This window comes from Pararge aegeria, chromosome 10, assembly GCF_905163445.1.
Source record: "Pararge aegeria chromosome 10, ilParAegt1.1, whole genome shotgun sequence".
Taxonomy (NCBI): domain Eukaryota; kingdom Metazoa; phylum Arthropoda; class Insecta; order Lepidoptera; family Nymphalidae; genus Pararge; species Pararge aegeria.
Genome location: NC_053189.1, coordinates 8,067,718 through 8,088,841, shown reverse-complemented (window position 1 = coordinate 8,088,841; position 21,124 = coordinate 8,067,718). Strand labels below are relative to the sequence as shown.

General features: G+C 34.3%; 1 protein-coding gene across 1 annotated transcript; it reads left to right on the top strand.

The window, feature by feature from the left end:
• Positions 1 to 351: 351 nt before the first annotated feature.
• LOC120626696 (angiotensin-converting enzyme-like) lies at positions 352 to 20,869 on the top strand. The gene is made up of 11 exons (XM_039894323.1): positions 352 to 610; positions 6,070 to 6,474; positions 6,558 to 6,719; positions 8,576 to 8,681; positions 9,201 to 9,536; positions 9,958 to 10,204; positions 11,557 to 11,690; positions 13,972 to 14,209; positions 16,665 to 16,763; positions 19,896 to 20,018; positions 20,474 to 20,869. The coding sequence occupies exons 1-11, from the start codon at positions 566 to 568 to the stop codon at positions 20,844 to 20,846; spliced, it is 2,268 nt and encodes a 755-aa protein (XP_039750257.1). The 5' UTR covers positions 352 to 565; the 3' UTR covers positions 20,847 to 20,869.
• Positions 20,870 to 21,124: the final 255 nt, after the last annotated feature.

Here is a 21,124-nt window from a genome sequence, read left to right as displayed (position 1 = left end):
ACTCGGCCCTCCGAAAGAGAAGTTGAAGTCCTACCCACTGGGCTATCGCCTCATCCTCTATAGCACCGCTGTTATATTCACTTAAAATTTATTTTAAATTGCGATTAATCAATTAACTTGATTAGTTGTCTTTGGTATTAGGTACGTATTTAGAAATTAGTTTAATTCAATGAAGCTCGTTCCAATCTGAATATCCTTTAAACCTCTCCCCAATAAAACGAAGGACGGTGAATAAGATGTTAAGTATACAGCTGTCGCATGAGAACATCCTGAGTGTTTGATTTGTGGTGGGCATTCCTATATCACAACACAGAACAATGAGTAAGCGCTAGCGGTAGAGTCGTGCCGCGCCTTACCGAGCTCCATACCTCTATACGTTTTGAAAACAAAATCCCCGGTCAATTGTTCCGATTTGTAAAAAATAATCAAAACGTACAAACATCGGCCAGTATTCACAAACATTGCGGCCGAAGCGGCGAAACCTAACTGATATCGGAATGCGATCTCACGGGAAGGTTTTTAATTGGAAAATGTAGTTTGTGTTGTGAATTTGTGATATTAAAAAATGTTAATGAGAGGCAGATTGGTTACCAACATGATGCTGATTGAAGTAGGTATTATTTGGATACGTATACTTACATTATCTATAATTCTTACATGTAAGTATTGGGAGCCCGGCTGTATTGAAGTAGTGCTATGTACCAGTAGCGTGCATAGAGAGGGTATGCTAGGGTATGCAGATGATATTAAATAAGGAAATCTCCAGTATGAGCTATGAATACTTAAGGGTAGAATTTTAATAACTCTTACAAAGCCTTTCTTAAGTTTTCATAACTCGTACTGGAGATTTTCTTTTCATTCTATATCATCTGCATACCCGGTGCATACCTCTATGCACGCTTTGTACCATATAACCCTAATTTATTAGAGAGATTGCCTATACTTAGTTGTGTGTCAATAAAATTGATGATGATTTTATTATTGAGAATGTTATTACGTAGTCGTGACACCGTATATTAACTTTCCTTATCTATAGTAACGTTAAACCAAGGTTAATTGGATAGGTGACTCTGAGGATCGAATTTTCAGGTTTTTGCACGAACCCCGCGCATATTTTGCTGACGGCCCTGATCAATACCATTCATCATCATCAACCCATTCCACTTCAAAGCACGGTTCTCTTCTCATAACGAGAAGCATTTAGGCCGTAGTCTGCAAACCTGGACAAGTGCAGATTGGTAGACTTCACACAAACTTTCAGGCACGCAGGTTACCTTACGATGTTTTCGTTCACCGTTAAAGCAAGTGATATTTAATTTGCTTAAATTAAAAACGCACATAACTCCGAAAAGTTAGTGGTGCGTTCCGGGGCTCGAGCTCAGTCTCCACGAAGGGAAAGTTAAGGCCTCACCCACTAATCTATCAAAGCTTATAATTACTGTTATACCCTAATAATAATCGTTATTATATGCAGAGTTTCTACGCTTACGTTTTAATACTAGTCGATCTTTTTGTGGCAGAGCTCGCCCGGGAAGGTACTACCGTCATGCTTATTTCTGCCGCAAACTGTCTTCCGGTAAAAAGGGCGTGGTTGCCGGTGTATTAACAGGCAAATGTGCCTTTACACCTACGCCTAAGGTTGACGGAAAAAGAGCGGCAATTTGTATTGTGTTTGTTTGTTGTGTTTTAACCCGCAAACTCGAAAAGGAGCTGCGTGGTAGTTAGACTTTATATAACCTTTTTTACCACGAAATCTATTTCCTAAATAAGGGCTCGTATTAAAATTTTATTTATGGAAAAACTCAATACCTTTCTAAGCTTGGTCTGACATTGGAGTCAAACGTAGTCGAAAAAAATACTAACGAAGCAGTTAATACAAGAAGGATTGTGAAAGTTTCTATAGAGTTGGTGACGAATGTATAAAGTTTTTTGTTGGTATAGATGTTGACAATAGTGAATATTTGACTGTAAAATAAGTTTCCGGCATACCCTGTTTTATTTATAAATTAAACAAAAATAAATAAAGCAAACCTTTAAATCGCAAGGACGAACTAATCGTATCCCGAAATTGACCCCAGCTCCCTAGCTATTATGTATCGCATGACATCAGTAGATTTGTGGTTCCGGATCGTTAGAGTTCCCTGAACTATGTTCGTCGCTGGAACTATATCGTTCCAATCAATGAAGTCAACTTTTATCAATAAGTATATCACTTTATAACATTCCTATTAGCAGACAATTGTCTCTGTGGTTTTAAATCCATACAATTCCCTTTGGAACATCTTGTGGTATCCTAATGCAAAGCAACATTCATAGATGCAATACATTTCCATTCGAAAAACACAAAGTATACAGTAATAGTACTTAGTGCTAGGGTGCACAGGCTAGATGTATGATACAGCCTCGTTATATCATGTTTGACTAGGTATAACTAGGTTTTTATTCCGATTCCCAAGTTGAGCCAATAATCTTGATGTAACACATAGGAATGTATTGCATCCTGTAGATGGACATTAGATACTTTTTATACCGGCAAAACCGATGGTATTGGATAGAAGCATGTCCTTGAGGGTATTGCCGAAGATCAGTTTGGTGTTGAGTATAACTAAAGATTCCCCGTACAGATTCCCCGGCTTTTAACGGAGTATAGCAAATTAAGCTTAGTTTTTATAATATATCATGGAATTTCGCAAAGTAATGCCTGCTGTTTGCCGGTATAAAAAGGATGAAATGTCCATCATTAGTTTCATAATAAAACAGACGGTTGTCGCGGCACGAAAAAAAAAGAAGCAGTCGGGTACAACATCTTTTTGTTATAGAAATAAATGAAAGCCAAGCAGATGGTGTAGGTAAATGGACAAATATCACTTATGAGCAGAACCAAACTTTGCAAGGCATGAAATGAACGCGACCTACAAAGTAAAGCCCTGTGTCAATCAATCTGAGGCGTATGTGTTCTTAGACCGCCAACCACGCCCTTCAGACAGGAACACAGCAATGCTGTTTGGCAGCGAAATAAGCATTTCGGTAGCATTTCCCAGACGAGTCCTTTGATAAAAGCACTATTACTACTAAAAATCTTAGATATAGACGCTGACGTAATAGATCAGTGGATATAGAGTTTGTTTCATATGATCATTTTCTTAGCCGTCGTCGTCGTCTTCTGTATTATATATATATTATAACTGTGATTATAACATTACTTAAACTATATTATATTCATCCTTGTATACTTTATCCTGGGGAAAGGGCCTGGTGGCTTGAGATACAGGTTCTACCTAGTTCAAGCATCAGTCCCCACATTATAAATGTGTAACAAAATAGCCCGTAAGCAACATTATATTGTACTCGTACTTGTAAGTAATGTGGAGAAATAAATAAATCATTCATTCATTCATTCATTCATTCATTCTTCAGACTGGTCGTGACCGTCATATGGGTGTTGTTCGCTTTACAATCCGTCTCCACTCTTCCCTAGCCTTTCTTGAGCATTCATGCAGAGGAGTCTCGTCTGCGGCCTTTTTAGACGGACGATATTGAAGTCGAAGGCTTACCTACTAGGCTATCAGCGCTTACATTTTACTGCATAATAGGTATTCCTAAACACAATAACAATTTTTTTTGCTTTGATAATTTGCTATAATAATGAATTTATATTTATATTGACTGTGGGTAATAATTTTATATTGTTCTCGTGGAATTCATCAAAAGCATTCACAACCTTTTATTTTTATAACTTATATAAGTATAAATATTTCTGAATTCATATGTTAAACTGTAACTTACCGGTTGCATGTTTTTTATTTTTTTTATGCCACTACAAATTAGCCCTTGACTGCAATCTCAAATGTACTAACGGTCTAACCTGTTAGGGCTATGACAGTTGTAAATTTAAATTACAAATTGAATTCAAATTCATAAAATCTTTATTCATGTAGGCCTATCGCCGGCACTTATGAAGCGTTGATAAATGGGTTCGATTCCCGGCAAGGACCATTTGGGAATTTATAATTTCTGAAATTTTTTTTCAGGCTTGGTGGGAGGCTTTAGCCGTGGCTAGTTACCACCCTACTAACAAAGACGTGCCGCTAAGCGATTTAGTGTTTTTAAAGCCTAATTTCATAACCCTGCGTGCATTATTGAATAAGTGATTTGTGTGACACCTGAAATACTTGATGAAATTAATGTTATGAAACTAATTTTATGCTAATAATTTCGTAATAGAAATAAGACAAAAAATATATACCCCGATTATATCCCATGACAGGGGATATAATTAACGTGTCCACCTGCTAAAACACGGAAATATGGAATAGGAGAAGTTTACCCCCCTTTTTTTTACACATGTATTATTTGGACATTATTTCGACTTGTAAGCCAGTGCTCTGAGAGTTGATAAAGCTGTGAGATAAGATAAATTGTAAATTGTACGTTCTACCTTATTGTGCTGTTGTATTTGTATCTCTGTAAATTTTCTCTGTGGTGTACAATAAAAGTGTATTCATTCATTCATTCATTCATAAATTTATATCCTTCCCCCGGGGATATAATTGTCTCCTGCCCGTGTAGAAAAGAGAAATTTCGGTTAACGGTTTGCTTGTACTGATAGGTTTATGTGTTGTTATTGATAACCATTTTCTACTTCTGCCACCCGAACTAATTTATAAATTTAAACTTCTACCAGTAGCTGGTCATTATACAAAAACATAATTTGACCATAAATTAGATAGTATACTGTATACCTACATGTGAAGGTATTTTATGATCAAAGCGAACTATTACTAAAAACCTTCATAAATACCTAATCACTTTAGCCAGTTGGAAAGGTCACGGAGAAACTGAAAACCTTCAACGCTGTAACTGAATAACGGATGTAATCATTAATTAATCACCACGCTCCGACTATTGTTGTATTGTTATTACACGCATTAAATCGTATATGCACTCTGTAATATGCCACATGCAATATCACATAGCATAATTAAACTTAAATACATCCACAGTGTAATAGTATAGTGGTCAGGTCTGTTGCCTGCTATTACAAACTTAACGTGGGATAAATTCAGAGAGATCATATTTCATATTATTGGATTGTATACAAGTTGAACTTGATTAAAAATTCACCAGTACAGTAGATTTGTAATGTAAACTTTACTTCCATACTAAAATCATAAAGAGGTAAGATTTGTTTGTAATCGACAAACCTTGAAACTACTCAACCGATTTTAATATTTTTCCAGAAAAACGTTTTATTCTAAAGTTCTTATTAATATAAGTTCAGCTAATAATAATATTATAATTTAAAAAATTATTTCATTATCAAAAAAATCTATTCTGATCAATGAACTACGGACGGGGGATAAGGCTATGCACCATAGATTGACGACCGACTTGTTCAGTGGGCGGTGACCCTGCTTTCTGAGTCAAAGGCCGTGGGTTTGAGTCCCACAACTGGAACATGTTCGTGTGATGAACATGAATAATTTTCAGTGACAGAGTGTTTATCTGCAATATAAGTATTTATGTATATTATTTATAAAGTTATTCATCAGTTATCTTAGTACCCATAACACAAGCTACGCTTACTTTGGAACTAGATGGTAATGAGTGTGTTGTCGTAGTATATTTATTTATTTATTATCATTTAAAGATAATACACTAATACATGCATGAATGAATGAATGAATATAACCACAAAAAGTACACAAAAAAAAATACCAAATCGTAGCATGTTAGATGTTGAAACTTAGACAGCTTGGACATGATAGCCTAATAAAGGCAGTTTAATTTATCAAAAATGGCCATTTTAATACAGTTTAGTTCAGTTATAATAAATGAGTTGAGATACTGTAACGATGGGGTATTATAAGTTTGACGTGTCTGTGGCATCGTATTTCGGATTAAGGATAAACCGATTCTAATTTTTTTTCTTTTGGTTGAAGGTGAATTAGTTATATTTTTGTTCCACAACTCTACATGAGTTTCAAATGAATGGGCTTGACTAGTAGAATAATGTACTATATTAAAAGCCGGCGTTTAAATTTTAATTTTATCATATGTGTGTTTCAGAAATTAATATGTTACACTACACTTATTACCGCGATAACAGCTGTCCAATTCCTAAACAATCCAACATCAGAAATGTCCGCAGACGAAAAAAGTTTTGTTAAAAATAACAAAACAGGGGAGCAATCTGACGAAAGCAGCCATGAAGTGGAAACGGAATTAGAAGAAAAGAAATTCTTAGATGATGCATTGAAAGCAGTTTTAGATCCTAATATTGTAATTGCCAAAAATGACGATATTGTTGAAACATTTAGAGTCCAGCTGGAAGAAGTTGACAAAGAAAATAGCACTATAGATGTATTCATGGAAGAAATGGATAAATTAAGCTTAGAAATTTGTAAAACATCGCAAGAATCACTTTGGGACTACGTAACGGATATCAACAGCGAAGCAAAGAAAAATAAAATGGTAATCACTTTCTTAAGTTCCAGAAAGACATAGATATGTCTAAATCTTACCCTACTATTCATTAATATTATGCATCGTTTCAGGTCCGAATAGCAGCTCAAGAAGATGAAATAAAGAAACGGTATTGGACCATTTTAAAGAAAAAATACTTGAATGATGAAGAATCGTTACTGGATTTGAAATTAATGAGGAAAATAAGAATAATAAAACAGCGAGGCACTAATGTGCAAATGCCTCAGAGTAAAGTAAGTTTCCATGATGCCAAATGTGAAACATTGGGATATTTTATACTTCAACCACAAGTTAAACATAACATTTATTTTCCAGTATGAGAATGAACTTTGTTAGTGTAAGAATAAACAAACAATAAATTCACATTTAGAGTCAAATATAAAATTCATTGATTTAAAGCAGGTCTCTTGAGTGTTTGTATCTTTCTATTCCACCGGTACGAAAGTCGGACTACCTAGGAGATTCTAACAACAAATTTCAGCAGTTGCGCAACAAGTTGCTTAATGTCAAAGTCATAAATATCTTTATACATGTATAGATGATTCAAATTATAGCAGTTATATAGATTAACTTTTCAAATATGTATTGACATACACTGCCATTATTTTAAAATCTTTAAATTTGTCTTTTATCTTTAAATGCTTTTTGTGTATGTCATTTCACCCGATACTGGATTTCCTTCAACTGTTTCCTTATATGAGAGGACAAGAAGTTTTATTGGAAAGCGGAATAGCAACATTCTGGATCTTAGAGTATATCAATACGATTTTTACGTAAACGTTTAGTTTAGAATATAATATTGAATGAAAGGGAAAAATCGTTTTTTATCAAAAGTAAAAGGACAATTATAAATGAAATAATGAATAAATAAATTTCCTACTACAATACACACATCGCCGTCTAGCCCAAAAGTAAGCGTAGCTTGTGTTATGGGTACTATGATAGCTGATGAATATTATGATTATATAATTCCAAGGGATCTGGCAGTTAATCAGAAACTTGACAGTTTTTCGCAGGCGCAAACATTCGAGATACGTATAGCGATAAAAAAACCTAAGTGCTGAGCGTTTATGTTCCTGTTGTCGCCTAACCATTTTTAGGCTTGCCCAAATCCTCATGGATGCCACCGCGCCACGGTGAGGCACGAAGATAATGCCATTCTAATAACTACTACAATCACGTTGCTCCCACTGTCCAGAACGATGGGCTTTTGCACACATCAGCTGATCAGCCAGCGGTGCACTCCGAGTCAGACCCTCCACCGGGTGGGTCTTCCAGCCGGACACATTATCTCCGACGGACGACGATTTATCCATGGTAGCGTTCGTAATCTCTCATCCACTCCACCACCTACTTCTGCAACATCTGCTTCACTTTTTAGTAGAAGGACACCTACGCTTCCTAAGACCTGCCACTGGCTTCTATAGCCTTAACAACGTCTGGTAAGCTGAGGTCCACTTTTGCCATAAGTACCTGGTGGGTCTCTGCCTAACTGGGGCATTTGGTCGGCATATGCTGCGCCGTATCTTCGTCGTAACCGCACTCATAACTTCTCCGTATGTTCCAGGCCAGTCACCTTGCACAGGTACCGTCCGAAGATGCTATGCTACAAAAAAACTTGCGTAATGTGAAAGATGGTCAAATGCGAATTCAGACTTAGTTTCCAATTATAATTTTATTGGTAATCAGATAAATAGTTTCACTATTAATTGATTTTAGTACAAGACTTCGATTGCCGTCAGAAACGGTGGAAGAGTCATTACAAACAGACATGCTTTAAATAAATGAATTTTGAATTTAAATTCTTTCATCGTTAACCCATTACCGGCCCACTACAGGGAACTAGTCTTTTCTCACAAATGAGAAGGGGGTTAAATGCGTAGTCCATGCTGGTCCATTACGGATTGGCCTTTACACGCCTTTGAGAACATTATGGAAAACTCTCAGGCACAGCAAGTTTTCTCACGATATTTTCCTTCACCGTCGAAGCAAGTGATATTTTTAATTATTTGAGACTTATTTCAATATGTCACGGTATTGTTGAATTTTGTTCAAAATTCGTAGTTCATATTAAAAATTCACATTTTAGCAACGCGAGGAAATCGATACAATGCAACGTATTTGGAGCCGAGTGTCAGTTTGCGCCTACAACGCAACTGTTTGCAAAAACGATGATCCCCAAAAAACCATGAACGGTAAGTTCAATGTTTCTTCAATTCACATTACATTTACCTTTTAAATTACTTTTTTTACTGGACTGTTTGGACTACTTTGACCTTTGTACCTACTACATGTATATATATCAATACTAATTGTCAGCATCCTAGAGATGGATATATTATGATACCTCTTAATACTGAGAAGTATCGGGGAAACGTTCTCGCGGGGTTTAAAAAATTTCTTCACAAAATAATGTCCTCACCGCCCCACCGAAGCCCCGACCGATCTTGGCAAAATTGGGACTTTCTTTACTGGACAAATTAGGTTCCCACTGTATTAAAATCCGAAATAAATTTCATATTTCCTCTAGTAGTTAATATAATAAAAATATTGTAACCCACTTCAATTATTATGATTAAGTGGGTGAAACTGCTGTAAGTAAATATCTAGTATTAAGTATCAATGAATATCAAGTATTAATTCCATTTCAAGCAGTATATGATTGAACGTAAATGTATTTGTAATCTATAAACGAGCCAATTGCATTATTTCAGATATAATAACAATTTTCAAAACGAGTAACGACACTGAGGAACTGGCGTACTATTGGAAGGCTTACAGAGATGCAACTGGGAGAAAGATTCGGCCTATTTTCAAAGATTACGTAGTTAGAATGAACAACGTAGCTGTATCAGAAAACTTCACTGATGCTGGCGAAATGTGGCGATATGCTTTTGAAGATGACAATTTCTCAGAGACTGTTAATCGAGTATGGAATGAAATTAAACCCTTTTATAACCTTCTGCATGGTTATGTGTGGGCGAAACTAAAGGCTTATTACAAGATGGAATTAAATAATAATAATAAGTTGATACCAGCTCATGTTATAGGTACGATTCCTACGAATATTAATTTTCATCATATTTCGAAATTCAAATTCAATTAAAAATCTAGTAGTAGCAGTAGCTTTGCGTGGCAGAGCTCGTCCGGGGGAGAACATCCGTCATGCTTATTTCTGCCAAAAAGCCGTCGCCTTGCAGCATTGCTGTGTTCCGGTCTGAAACGCGTGGTTGCCGGTGTAATGAGTTGCAAATGAGGACTCACATGGACACAGGGTGGCATATTGGAGGACATGTCCTTCGCATATCCTGCTCAGTGTTACTCTGTTTAAAGGCGATGGGCTTATGGGACATACTATCAGGTGGACCATCTACTTGGTCAGACATTTATTACTATAAAGAAACTGTTTACTCTGATGATTAACTTTAATACAACGCCTTTAAAAAATTTAATAGCAAAAATCTTTTTCAGGCAATTTATGGGCTCAAGAATGGCAATCAATATACAACAAAGTTGCATTGTACCCGGATGTTGAAAGAGCAACAGTTATCGAAAATGGAAGCATACATTCCATAGATCTCTTTCATGCTGTTGATGAATTTCACCAATCCCTAGGATTTGAAAGTGCCAAAGAATCTTTTCAAGATATGAAGGAAACAAAGACAACAGTCAATTGTTTACCCTCCAGCCATGATATGTGCGACGGTGTTAGTTACAAGTCAGTCTGAAATCCTAACTTAAAACAATTTTTCATCGAACCCTTGCGTACGTGAGTCCACTACTTCTAGTATTGAAACCAGGCAAACGATTTAGCACATAAAGATAAACGTAACTATGTCCTTGTAGCTAAAAATAAAAAAATAAAAAATTTGCACAACAGATCAACTGAGGTAAAATAATTAAAACATGCATAAAGGTTCATTATTTAATAGATATCAAAGAGCTGCGTTGATTTGTTATGCATAATTTTTTGTTCATAAATACGTAAAGCATATTTTTGTCTTGTATTAAATGTTTTATTTAAGGCTAGTTTAGAAAGGCTAGGACAATATCCTTAAAAAGTATCTCTAGTAATAATACACACATCTTATTTGTTACATTAATTTACATAAGGGATTATAATTCCTAATAATGTATCAACAGATTTTTTACCAAAGAAACCTAATAAAAATCGATAACTCTAACTTAACTCTAACAAGCACTTGAAATCGCAATTACACGTGTATGTGTTTTCGTATGAAAGCGTTTAAATAGCTGTTTTATATATAATTATTTAGAACCACATAATTTATGCCACCTTGAATAACGCTTGGGATCCTAACTGGTACTTAGCGAAGAGCAATCTGCTGAGTATCTTGCCGGCCCTTCTCAGTGGAATCTGCCTTCAGAACCGGTGGTAGAGTCACTACAAACAGACTGACTTGACGTTTCAAAAGCACTTATTAATTAGGCCTACTTGAAATAAATGAATTTCGAATTTTGAATTTTGAAACGGTCATGAACAGGACTGCAGTTATACACGACCGAACTTGAGTAATCAGTGGTGGGGTGTGAAATACCGCTTGACTTTATTAAGAATACCAAGTTTTTTTTAAGATCATAGAGCACCACCCGCCAACTACAATATTAATACTGCCAAAATTTTAAGAAGATCCTTAAAATAAAAACGTAGTTACTGCCCTCTATTATTACCACAACATGCAGTGATACCTGCTACCAAGAGGATATAAACACTGCTATTAATCTGTGACTGTTTATATCAAACTATGTACTCTTATGATCAAGGTACCTAACTCTGATACCCCTGATTCTATTGTTATCACTGGACGTGACTCTTTGTGATCCCTTTTTTGTTAAGGAGGAATTAAGGAGTTAAATACTAGGGTCGAAGTTAAGGGATCTATTTCAAATTTAACTATCCGAATATATAAATCTTATGATTGATGATGATTCGTCCAATCTCATACAATATGACACTTTTTTAACCCTTTTTTAACCCTCCTTCTCCTTACAGTGTGATAAAATTTATCGATAATGCACAACAATGTTCCCTTGTTATTTGTGTTGCAGAATTAAATGGTGTGGTGAGAAAGTTTCTGATTTAACAGTGGGATTGTCTAGAGCGGCCAGACTGTTGGGTCATGTGCAATACTTCAAGCACTATCGTAATCTTCAGCCGTTATTTAGAGATGGGCCTAATCCAGGTATGAGGGTAAATTATTCGAATAGAAAAAAGAATTTTAAAAAATTTACTCTAACACCAAAACAACACAGGGACAAATGCTTAAAACGACCCTTTTGCAAAAAATATTTAAGAAGAGGCAAGGAAGATAAGATAATATATTGAATTGTAAACCTACATGTAAAACCTTAACAAATAGGTAATTATTGACGTCCCAGGATGGAAATAGAACAGTATGCTTAAACCTTGACATTTATTTTAATGAAAATGTAAGCACTTAGTGAGGGTAAATAAAAAAGAATTATCGAAATGTCAAGGGAATTACATGAATCAAGATAAGTCTAGAAGTTATGAAACATCTTATTAAAATTATCAATGAATTTTTACTAAAATAACTTGTAAACGAAACCTTTAGAATTAGTTCCAGTACCTAAATCGTAACGAAGGCGGTCAAGTGTGCATTTTATTGTCTCAATGAAGGTTATATGTAAAATTACAACGTAAAATCAATCTTTAACTTTTCATGATTCACATAATATGTTATGAAAGGAGAATCCAAAAGAAATAAGCGAATTCTTTCAGGCTTTCAAGCCACTTTCTTGATGATTTTTTTTTAAATAAAATAATTTGTTGTTGGAGTTGGAGTAAACAATAGTTGTTAGAAATTTTTGTTTTTAAGAAAATAGTAATAAGTACAAAAGGGGCAAACGGAAAAAACCTTTAATGAAATTGGACACTGAATAACCTTTTTTTGTGGTTTCTCGTTATAGTAAACCACAAAGTAATACTTAGCACGCAGATTTAAAATGAATGTTAAAGAAAAAACTTAATCGAGTTTTTAGCATTCTGTTTTTAGATACAGCATAGACATTAAAATAATCTATTTACTTAGCCTATAATAAGATCCTTGGTCTTCAAATTTGTCTTATTAATTGTCAAACGTCCGATTAAAATTTATCAAGATGATAAATAATATTCTTTAACCATCCGTTAGTTGGTTGGGACTGAGATAAGTTTTTTCGCGGGGGGAAACTTACTTATTTCAAGGGAAATTCATGGAACATACCTATTGCACTGCAATATTCCTAGCATTGAAGTATCATCCATCTTTCGACTGATAACATAAGTGTTTACAAGTAATCTTTTACATATTTGAAAAAATACTAGTTTAGAATCCGTATAAAAATGCTTGATTACTAACGATGCTCAAATAGAGTATAAAGAGTGAGTAAAACAATTAACTCCTATTCGCTTTTTTGGTTTCCCTCAGATTTTTCTACACAACATACCTACTAGCTGAAATAGGTCATGCTTCGTTGTGGCTCAGTCTGATATTGACCACCAATTGTACGTTCTACCTTATTGTGCTGTTGTATTTGTATCTCTGTAAATTTTGTCTGTGGTGTACAATAAAAGTGTTTTCATTCATTCATTCATTCATATTGAAAATGATTTAGAAAAGTCTATTGTATAACCCTTTTCTTTTTGCCTTTTGATTTTTAATTGTGTTTATTTTGTCCTATACTTTATTATCGTTGCCATGCAATAAAGTTATTTAAAAAAATAAATAAATCATCATCATCATCATGTCAACCAATCGACGTCTACTGCTGGGTCTTTTGTAGGGAGTTCCACAATACACGGACCCGGGCCGCTTGCCTCCAGCGGCTCCCAGCGACTCGCCTGATGTCGTCTGTCCACCTCGTTGGGGGCCTAAATAAATAAATAGAATGCGTAAAACCATAAATTGTGTAAAAACTTCCATTGACTACTTTTCGATTTTTGTGAACATTCATACAGCTCAATTTATATATAGGTAGATAAATAATAATTAAAATACACCTTCCTATGAATATTTTCCCGCTTTGGGCCTTTTACTGCTCTTGTATAATAATTGTTAAAATGATGAGGGAAAATTAACGTGTATGTAGTCCAAGTAATAATTTATTTCAAACTGGCTCTTTATAGCTCTTCAAAAAATTGTTTTCAAAATTTTTCATATTATACTTCCCTGATAATATAATAAGGCAAGCTACACTACTCGGAAGTTACGAGGTTCTGATCTTTCAGAACCTCGTAACCTAGAAGGTCTACCTAGAAAGTATAATTTCACCGGAGTACTTGACGAAAAGGATTTATTTTAGTTATTCTCAAGTCATCATGAATAAGGCTGTAAAACAGATGTAACTAACGTTTACAATCAAATAAAATTGATTGATATTCATGATTAGCATATTAAGATTGTTAAATAGACAAATTAAGTTTTTTCACGAATAATTATAATATATCCAGAATCATTGCAGCCTTCCACGATGCAATCTCCGATATCGCCGCGGTGCAGCTGACCTCGCCGAAGCACCTTCAAACCTTGAACTTTGTGAAGGTAGCCTCTACTGCCGAGTCCACACTTAACCATTTACTGTGGTTAGCGCTTGAAAAGTTTCCACTTATGGCCTACGCTTATGTTCTCGACAAGTGGAGATGGGACGTGTTTGCCAACAGCAGTATGGAAGATTGGAACCAATATTGGTGGGACCTCAGGTATACAACTAACCAACTTTGACGTACACAGTATTGACATAGTAAACATGAACTCAGTTTTGGATCTGGATTGGCCGAGTTAGGCAGTTCACTGAGAAAAAAATCAGTATGCTTGCTCGCATACTGTACATCATAAAATGCGACATTAAATGTGATATTATCAGATATAGACTTGAATAATAAATAGACCATGTTTCTATATAAATATTCTTCTATTGAGATGGTTCATGATACTTATGTCATGCGCATTTTGTAACTGAAATGAGATTGATGTAAAAATCATAACAATTTTATGGGTTAGCATATTAGGACGTAATTTTTGAAGTTTTTGCTAGCACAAGTGAAGTGCGTGAAATATATTGACATTTCTATTAAATCGAATAAATCCATACTAATATTTTGGAGGCAAAAGTGTGATTTTTGGTTCGTTTGGCCTTCAACCAAGCAGCATCTACTGGAAAGTGTCATTTTTATCCCGGGACAATGCATTGGTCATAAGGGATAGAGCTGAACAAATATTACGATACTATACTGGCTAAAACGTGATTTTATACCAATCCACAATCATAATTAAAATATTCGTAGGGAATTAAATATACAGTACCTACTTGCGAACTGCCCCAGTGCTGTGGCAGTTCCCTTAGTTTATTATGTATATAATATGCAAAGTTCATTTATATCACGGATACATAAAGGCCACATGTATGTAAACAACCCAATCTAAACGTGCATCTAAGCATATAATAGTTTATCGTGTCAAATGCTTCTGTTATGCTCTGTGAACACATATTTTTTTTTACAGATTAGAAATTATGTGTGACTACAGCCAAGCTGATTTTTTGGTTTTCGTTTTCCCTTAGTTGTGAAAACTTATTGCAAAGTTATCTCTCGAGTCTGAAAACTAGATAAGATTCAAAGATTTAAAAGAGCTAGATTAGTTTCAAAGTATAGATTTTTATCTATTAATAAGATTCGTTTGGAAACTATCGGTTGAGTAATAATTATACTATGAGCTTAATAAAATTCAAATTATAATTAATAATGTTTAGTATGAGCTCAATAAGAGACATATTTTGTTAAATCGCAAATAGATACCTCCTCAAATTGAATTTGTCAAAAAAAGGCTCATTTATTAGATTTTTCTCATCAAAACATCAAATTTTATATACAATAAGGTAATAAAAGTAGGTATTTATTTAGTTGGTTATACACCATAAAGATGGGCTTTACATAAATGTGGCTTCGCTTGCATATTTATTTACGACGAGCTGGAATACCTATTGTCAAATTAATAGTTACAACATCGCATTGTTATGACAGAGTCTACCTTTATTATTTGGTGATTTTGTTGTCACTGCAAACATATAACCGCTCTTACATCTATTTTCAGCTAGTTTTTTTTTTCACATTAATAATAGGGTGATACAGTTGAATGTTTGATTCTAGTAGCTTTGAATTCAACTGTTATTGAACTTCACATTACTAAAGTAAGTATGGTATTGGATAATCATCTCAAATACAGATTTGAGATGATTATTCTGCAACAATTTTTATTATAAATAAATAAATAAATATTTTATTATACAGCCCGACCTAAAAAATCTGAAAATAGTTTTTATACAATTAAAAAGAAAATAAAATACAATTATTCTGATTGATATAGCAAATATAAAATATAAGTTGCGATTACGCTGACTGATTTTATAGTAACTCTATTGTACTATTTTAAACATTGTGATTTCTGTGGTGCCAACACAAAAAAAAAGACGTATCACCAACTTTACCAGTTGAAGAATACGCGGCTATAACCAGATTTAATATTAAATTATAGGTGTTTGACCTTTTTGAAAAGGGTAACACGATAATTAGCACGTTGTGTTAAAGTAAAGACAATAAATATCATGCAATGCGATACGACACGTAGGTAGTGTTTTGTATTTAAACGTAGGTACATGCCTTATGACAATGAAGTTAAAAAAATGTGACGTACTGAATAAAATGCACTGCAATGCAATGCGAAACCCAAAGAACCCAAAGAATAATTCGATATATTACTACGACTCCGCTCTCTGTGCGTCAGTCTGTCTGTCTGTCCGTCTATCACCAAACTCTACACTACCATAATGAACCGCGATAGTTAGACAGTTTAAATTTTCACAGATGAGACACCACTATTTTTGTTGCCGCTATGCAACTAAAAAATAATAAAATAAATATTTTATTTAATCCCATACAACAGAAATCCTTTTTTGCAGTTTTGTTTTATAGATAATGGTATGAACCCTTCGTGCGCAAGTCCTCACACACTTGACTGGTTTTTAAGTTCTTTTAAAATATTTTAAAACAAAAAAGAACAGACACTTAAATAACTTCGTAGATACCTTATCTCTAACTAAGTAGCGATCTCTGCCAGAATATAGAAAATAATCACAATTAGAAAATTTTTGTCATTCAGGATCAAAGAGACTGGTGTATCACCTCCCGTAGCTCGGAATGAAAACGATTTGGACCCTGCAGCAAAATATCACGTTGTTTCTCATGTCCAATATATAACGTAAGTACTTATATCACTGTTATACCTGCCTATATTTAGTTTGCTTAATTATGTAAACTGGACCTTTCTACGTTAATTTAAAGTCTATTTTGAAAAACAGATATGTCTAATATGATAACGATGATGATGATGATCAAACTGACTTCGTTAATTACTTCTCTAGGGATTCCATTTTCATTACAATTTTATTTATTTTAATGTACCTAAAAAGATCAAAGACCTCCTCAGATTTGTTGATAACTTAAATATGCAAACAGCATTGCTATGGACAGTATACCAGAAATGTTGTTAAACGGGAAGTATTTGATCTCGTTCAACAAGAATCATTCAGGACCACTTTTAAAAAATAATAGGTGGGTCTACATCTAAAAAGGATATCCCGCCAGACCTTGAGTCAATACAACAAAAAATATTGGCACGTAATAAATGGATTTTTTCGTTATAATATCCTCGTAATTAAGTAGGTACTTACTGATATCAATTATAGCCCTCTTTAATAAAAATAATATTAAAAGTTTAAAAGTTGCCGACGTAAACACCAAAACCTGTTGTGCACTATAGATAGGTATACTTAGCCCTCGTGGCCTATATCCTTGATGAGACGATGCATGTTGCGACGATGCTCTATCAAAATCGGCCCATTATGTTATCCTAACTGGCCTTTAGTCATTATAAGAGCATGCATATAAAAAAAAGTAACGAATCCAATACGACCGAGTGGCTTTTAAAATTTGTAACAACAAACTTACCACTTTCTTTTCGAAGTTATGTGCAATGTGAAATTTAACTTGATAAAATATACCTAACTTGATTCAAAGGTCAAGGAAAACATAGTTAGGAAATCTGCATGCCCGAGAATTTTCTATAATGTTCATAGCGCTGTATTCCATGCCTATTATATATTTCAGCCAGTAAAAGTTAAGGGTAAGAAAATTGGGAAGCCCGGCGATCATCCCGTTTAGATCTCACAGTTCCCTTGATTATCCTTTACCTGCCTTGTCCAACTCCTTATCATCCCGATCCTTATGTCTGGTCCTGATCCTTATATATTTCCTGCACTTTTAAACACCAAGAAAATTATCTCAATTTTTTTATAAATTGAAAAAAAAGTTTATTGTAATATTTTTTCCGATGTTTATAAAAGTATATAACCAATCATTATTGAATCTCATTAAATAATCCACTGCGTGGAACGTCATCCTTTTCGCAATCACCGCCAAAGGTGCAAATAATAATAGAAGCATTAGTTAAGTAATATAGATTCATTATAATCATTAAAGGATGTATGTATATTACTCAATGATCATAGCAAATCATAGCAAACAAGCTCAGCCCCATCTTCATATATGCATTCAAGAACGATCAATTCTTTGATGCTTTATTAAAATATCCACTTTATTTTTAGATTTTACGTCTTACTTTAGAAGTTTATGGACATTAATGATTATCTATTTTAGATTAAATAGTTTTCTATATCACTTTTTCTCCTTTTTGTAATATAAACCTAACTAACCATACCTAACTAGGAAATATAATACATGTTACACGGACTGCCATCAAAAATAAATTTATGCCGTATTGAGTCGGCATGCTGTCATATTTGCAAGTAAGTCATTTTGACGGATAGGCCATTTTAAGGAATAAGCCATTTTGAGGGATAAGCCATTCGTCAAAATGGCTTATAGCGCAGTCTTTCGCTCTATAATTTAGTTTTTGAGTACTCAGAACGCTGCGTTCTGATTGTTTTTCTGTTTTACATACTTTTTTAGTGTACCATAGAAGTATATTAATTCGTTCATTTATTCAATCTTTCACTGTTCTTGAAAAAAAAGGCTCCGGTTAGATTTGTGTACAACGAAATTACGCTCACTCTAAAATTAATGTGTAAAGGATGCATTTTCCAGGAAAACTCGCATTTATAATGTGCGTTTGACCATAGCGTACGTAAAAAAAGTTTGATGGTGGCAAAATTTTAACGCCAAGTTAACGCTTGCCTGACCGTGCCGGGCGTGACAAATTGTGTTTGCATTTTGATGGTGTTTCGGTTGTAATTGATTTCCTAATGAAAACATCGTATTGTTACTATAAGTTAATGATAAAAAGTTTTGTCGAATACTATTTTCGTTTGTTTGCGGAAGTATTCCGTATCTCCTTCTTATCCGCTTCCAAACATTGTAAAAATTTTTTGCATGCACCATCAAAATTCAAAATTCATTTATTTCAAGTAGGCCTAATTAATAAGCACTTTTGAAAAGTCAAGTCAGTCTGTTTGTAGTGACTCTACCACCGGTTCGGAAGGCAGATTCCACTGAGAAGAGCCGGCAAGAAACTCAGCAGATTGGTATTTTCCAACATCATTTTAAAGTTTAACAATCTTTAGAATTTTTCTGTTTTGTGAGAGATGAGAAAGGAGTGGCCTGCTTCCAAGCAGCCTTGTCGTTAAGGAATTCATCAATCGTGTAGTAACCACGATTTCTTAAATGTGTTTTATATATTGTTTAAACTTAGGTAAAGGTAAATCTAATATTAAGTTCGGTATCATGTTATAAAAGCATATACCCATCCCCACAAAGGATTTGTTTTTCTCAGACTATATGCAGATATCACTAATTTATATCCGTTTATAGTTAGTCGACTGTTTATATCGACTTTTTGTCGATATATACAGTCGACAGTATCATTTGTAGTCGTATCTGATGTTTTCCCAACGAGTAATACAAATTGACAGACAATCATGTTTCTCAACATAGCAATATTGTATAGGTTCATCGTTATCATCATCATCAACATGTTACCGATCTCCGAATGAAAAGGCTATATGATTCAGTACACCGTGCTTGTTATGTGATGATTGGTTAGATTTCATACGCCTTTGAAAACATCACGGAGAGCTCTCAGCCATGCTGGTTTTGCTTAAAAGGTGTGTGCCGATGCTAACCACTACGCTATCTACGTTTTTTGGAAGTTCTTAAAGGGAATTCGTTATAGAAAAAGTGAAAGATATCAGTGGTATTAGTTAGACCCCGAAAGGGCATCTCGTTATGTGCATACAGAGAACAGTATTAACTTAGAATTTTAGCCTACGTTCAACCCACAAAAACTGATCTTTATGTATTTTTTGTTTATATAAAGGTATTTGATATCACACATACTTGAGTTCCAAATCCTGCTATCACTATGCAAGAGGGCAAATCACACCGGACCTTTACACGAATGCTCCATACACGGCGTTAAGGAAGCGGGAAAAGTGCTAAGGTAATGCTTTGTTTGGGTACTTTATAAGAATACATCTGCTTCCTGTGTTGAATTTTAATAGTTTAGTTCAAATTTTATCACCTATGTTTAGGGTTTTATTAAGTTATGGTTCACTAACTGAAGGTTACTAAAAATTTTTTGGTTACGTAATTTCGACAGATTTAAATTTGATGACATATTTCTAATCTGTGCCCAAAATTTACATTCTGGTATAGCAGTAATACGAGCTTTAACAACCAACATTTATATGTTTTGATAACTTGAGTTATTATGCTCACGGTTATTATTGCTTTTACAATTTCAAATTTAAATCTACCTACCTAAGATAAATTTTCATTACCAGATCCAAAATAAGTTAGAGTACTAACGTTGAAATTAGACAGCCATACAATAGAAAGACTTTATTTATTTTAAGCTTTATTACACAGTTGCTAATAAGCGAAAATTTTCGACAGCGATGGAATGTCTCTCGGGGCCAGCGAAGATTGGAGGACAGTACTAGCAACTATGACAGGTGAATCCGAACTGTCAACGAAAGGAATTCTAGAATACTTTGCAGTCCTCGAAGAAGTTCTCAAAGAGGAAACTGCAAAATTGGAAAGGAAGAGCGAAGAAATTGATAAAAGTGCACCAATTATAATAGGAATTGTAGTTATTGTTCTAGTTTTACTAATGTTTATACTTTACTGTGTGAAGAAAAGAGAATCTGTTTCAAAAATCCTTTCTTATTGCGGCCTAAGTAAGAATGGGTCTCTAGATATAGTTACCCATGAACTGTCACTAAGGAAGCCCAATGATGTAGATGGAGTTCGTGAGGATAAAGTGTGATTCAATACAGTCTGTAAAGTGTGCTTATCATTTGTATATTAATTATGGTTCCATACTTATGTATTGTAAGGCATAATTCTAATGATATTGGTATTTTTTCGTAATTTTTAAGTTTGTGTATGGTACGAACTCAAATCGTCACTGAAACTAAATTGCCAGTTCCAAAAACAGTTCCATTGCATTCATGTAAGCGAAGATAGCACTGTTTTTGCACTAGTTACTTTAATTTAAGGATACATACTCGTACAACTAAATGAGCACCAATTAAAATAATTTTA

Coding starts and splice junctions, on each gene's coding strand:
- LOC120626696 (XM_039894323.1), top strand. CDS start 566: ATGTTAATGAGAGGCAGATTGGTTACCAACATGATGCTGATTGAA. Junction 6,475..6,557: donor AAGCAAAGAAAAATAAAATG/GTAATCACTTTC, acceptor GCATCGTTTCAG/GTCCGAATAGCAGCTCAAGA. Junction 16,764..19,895: donor TCTCATGTCCAATATATAAC/GTAAGTACTTAT, acceptor GTTTATATAAAG/GTATTTGATATCACACATAC.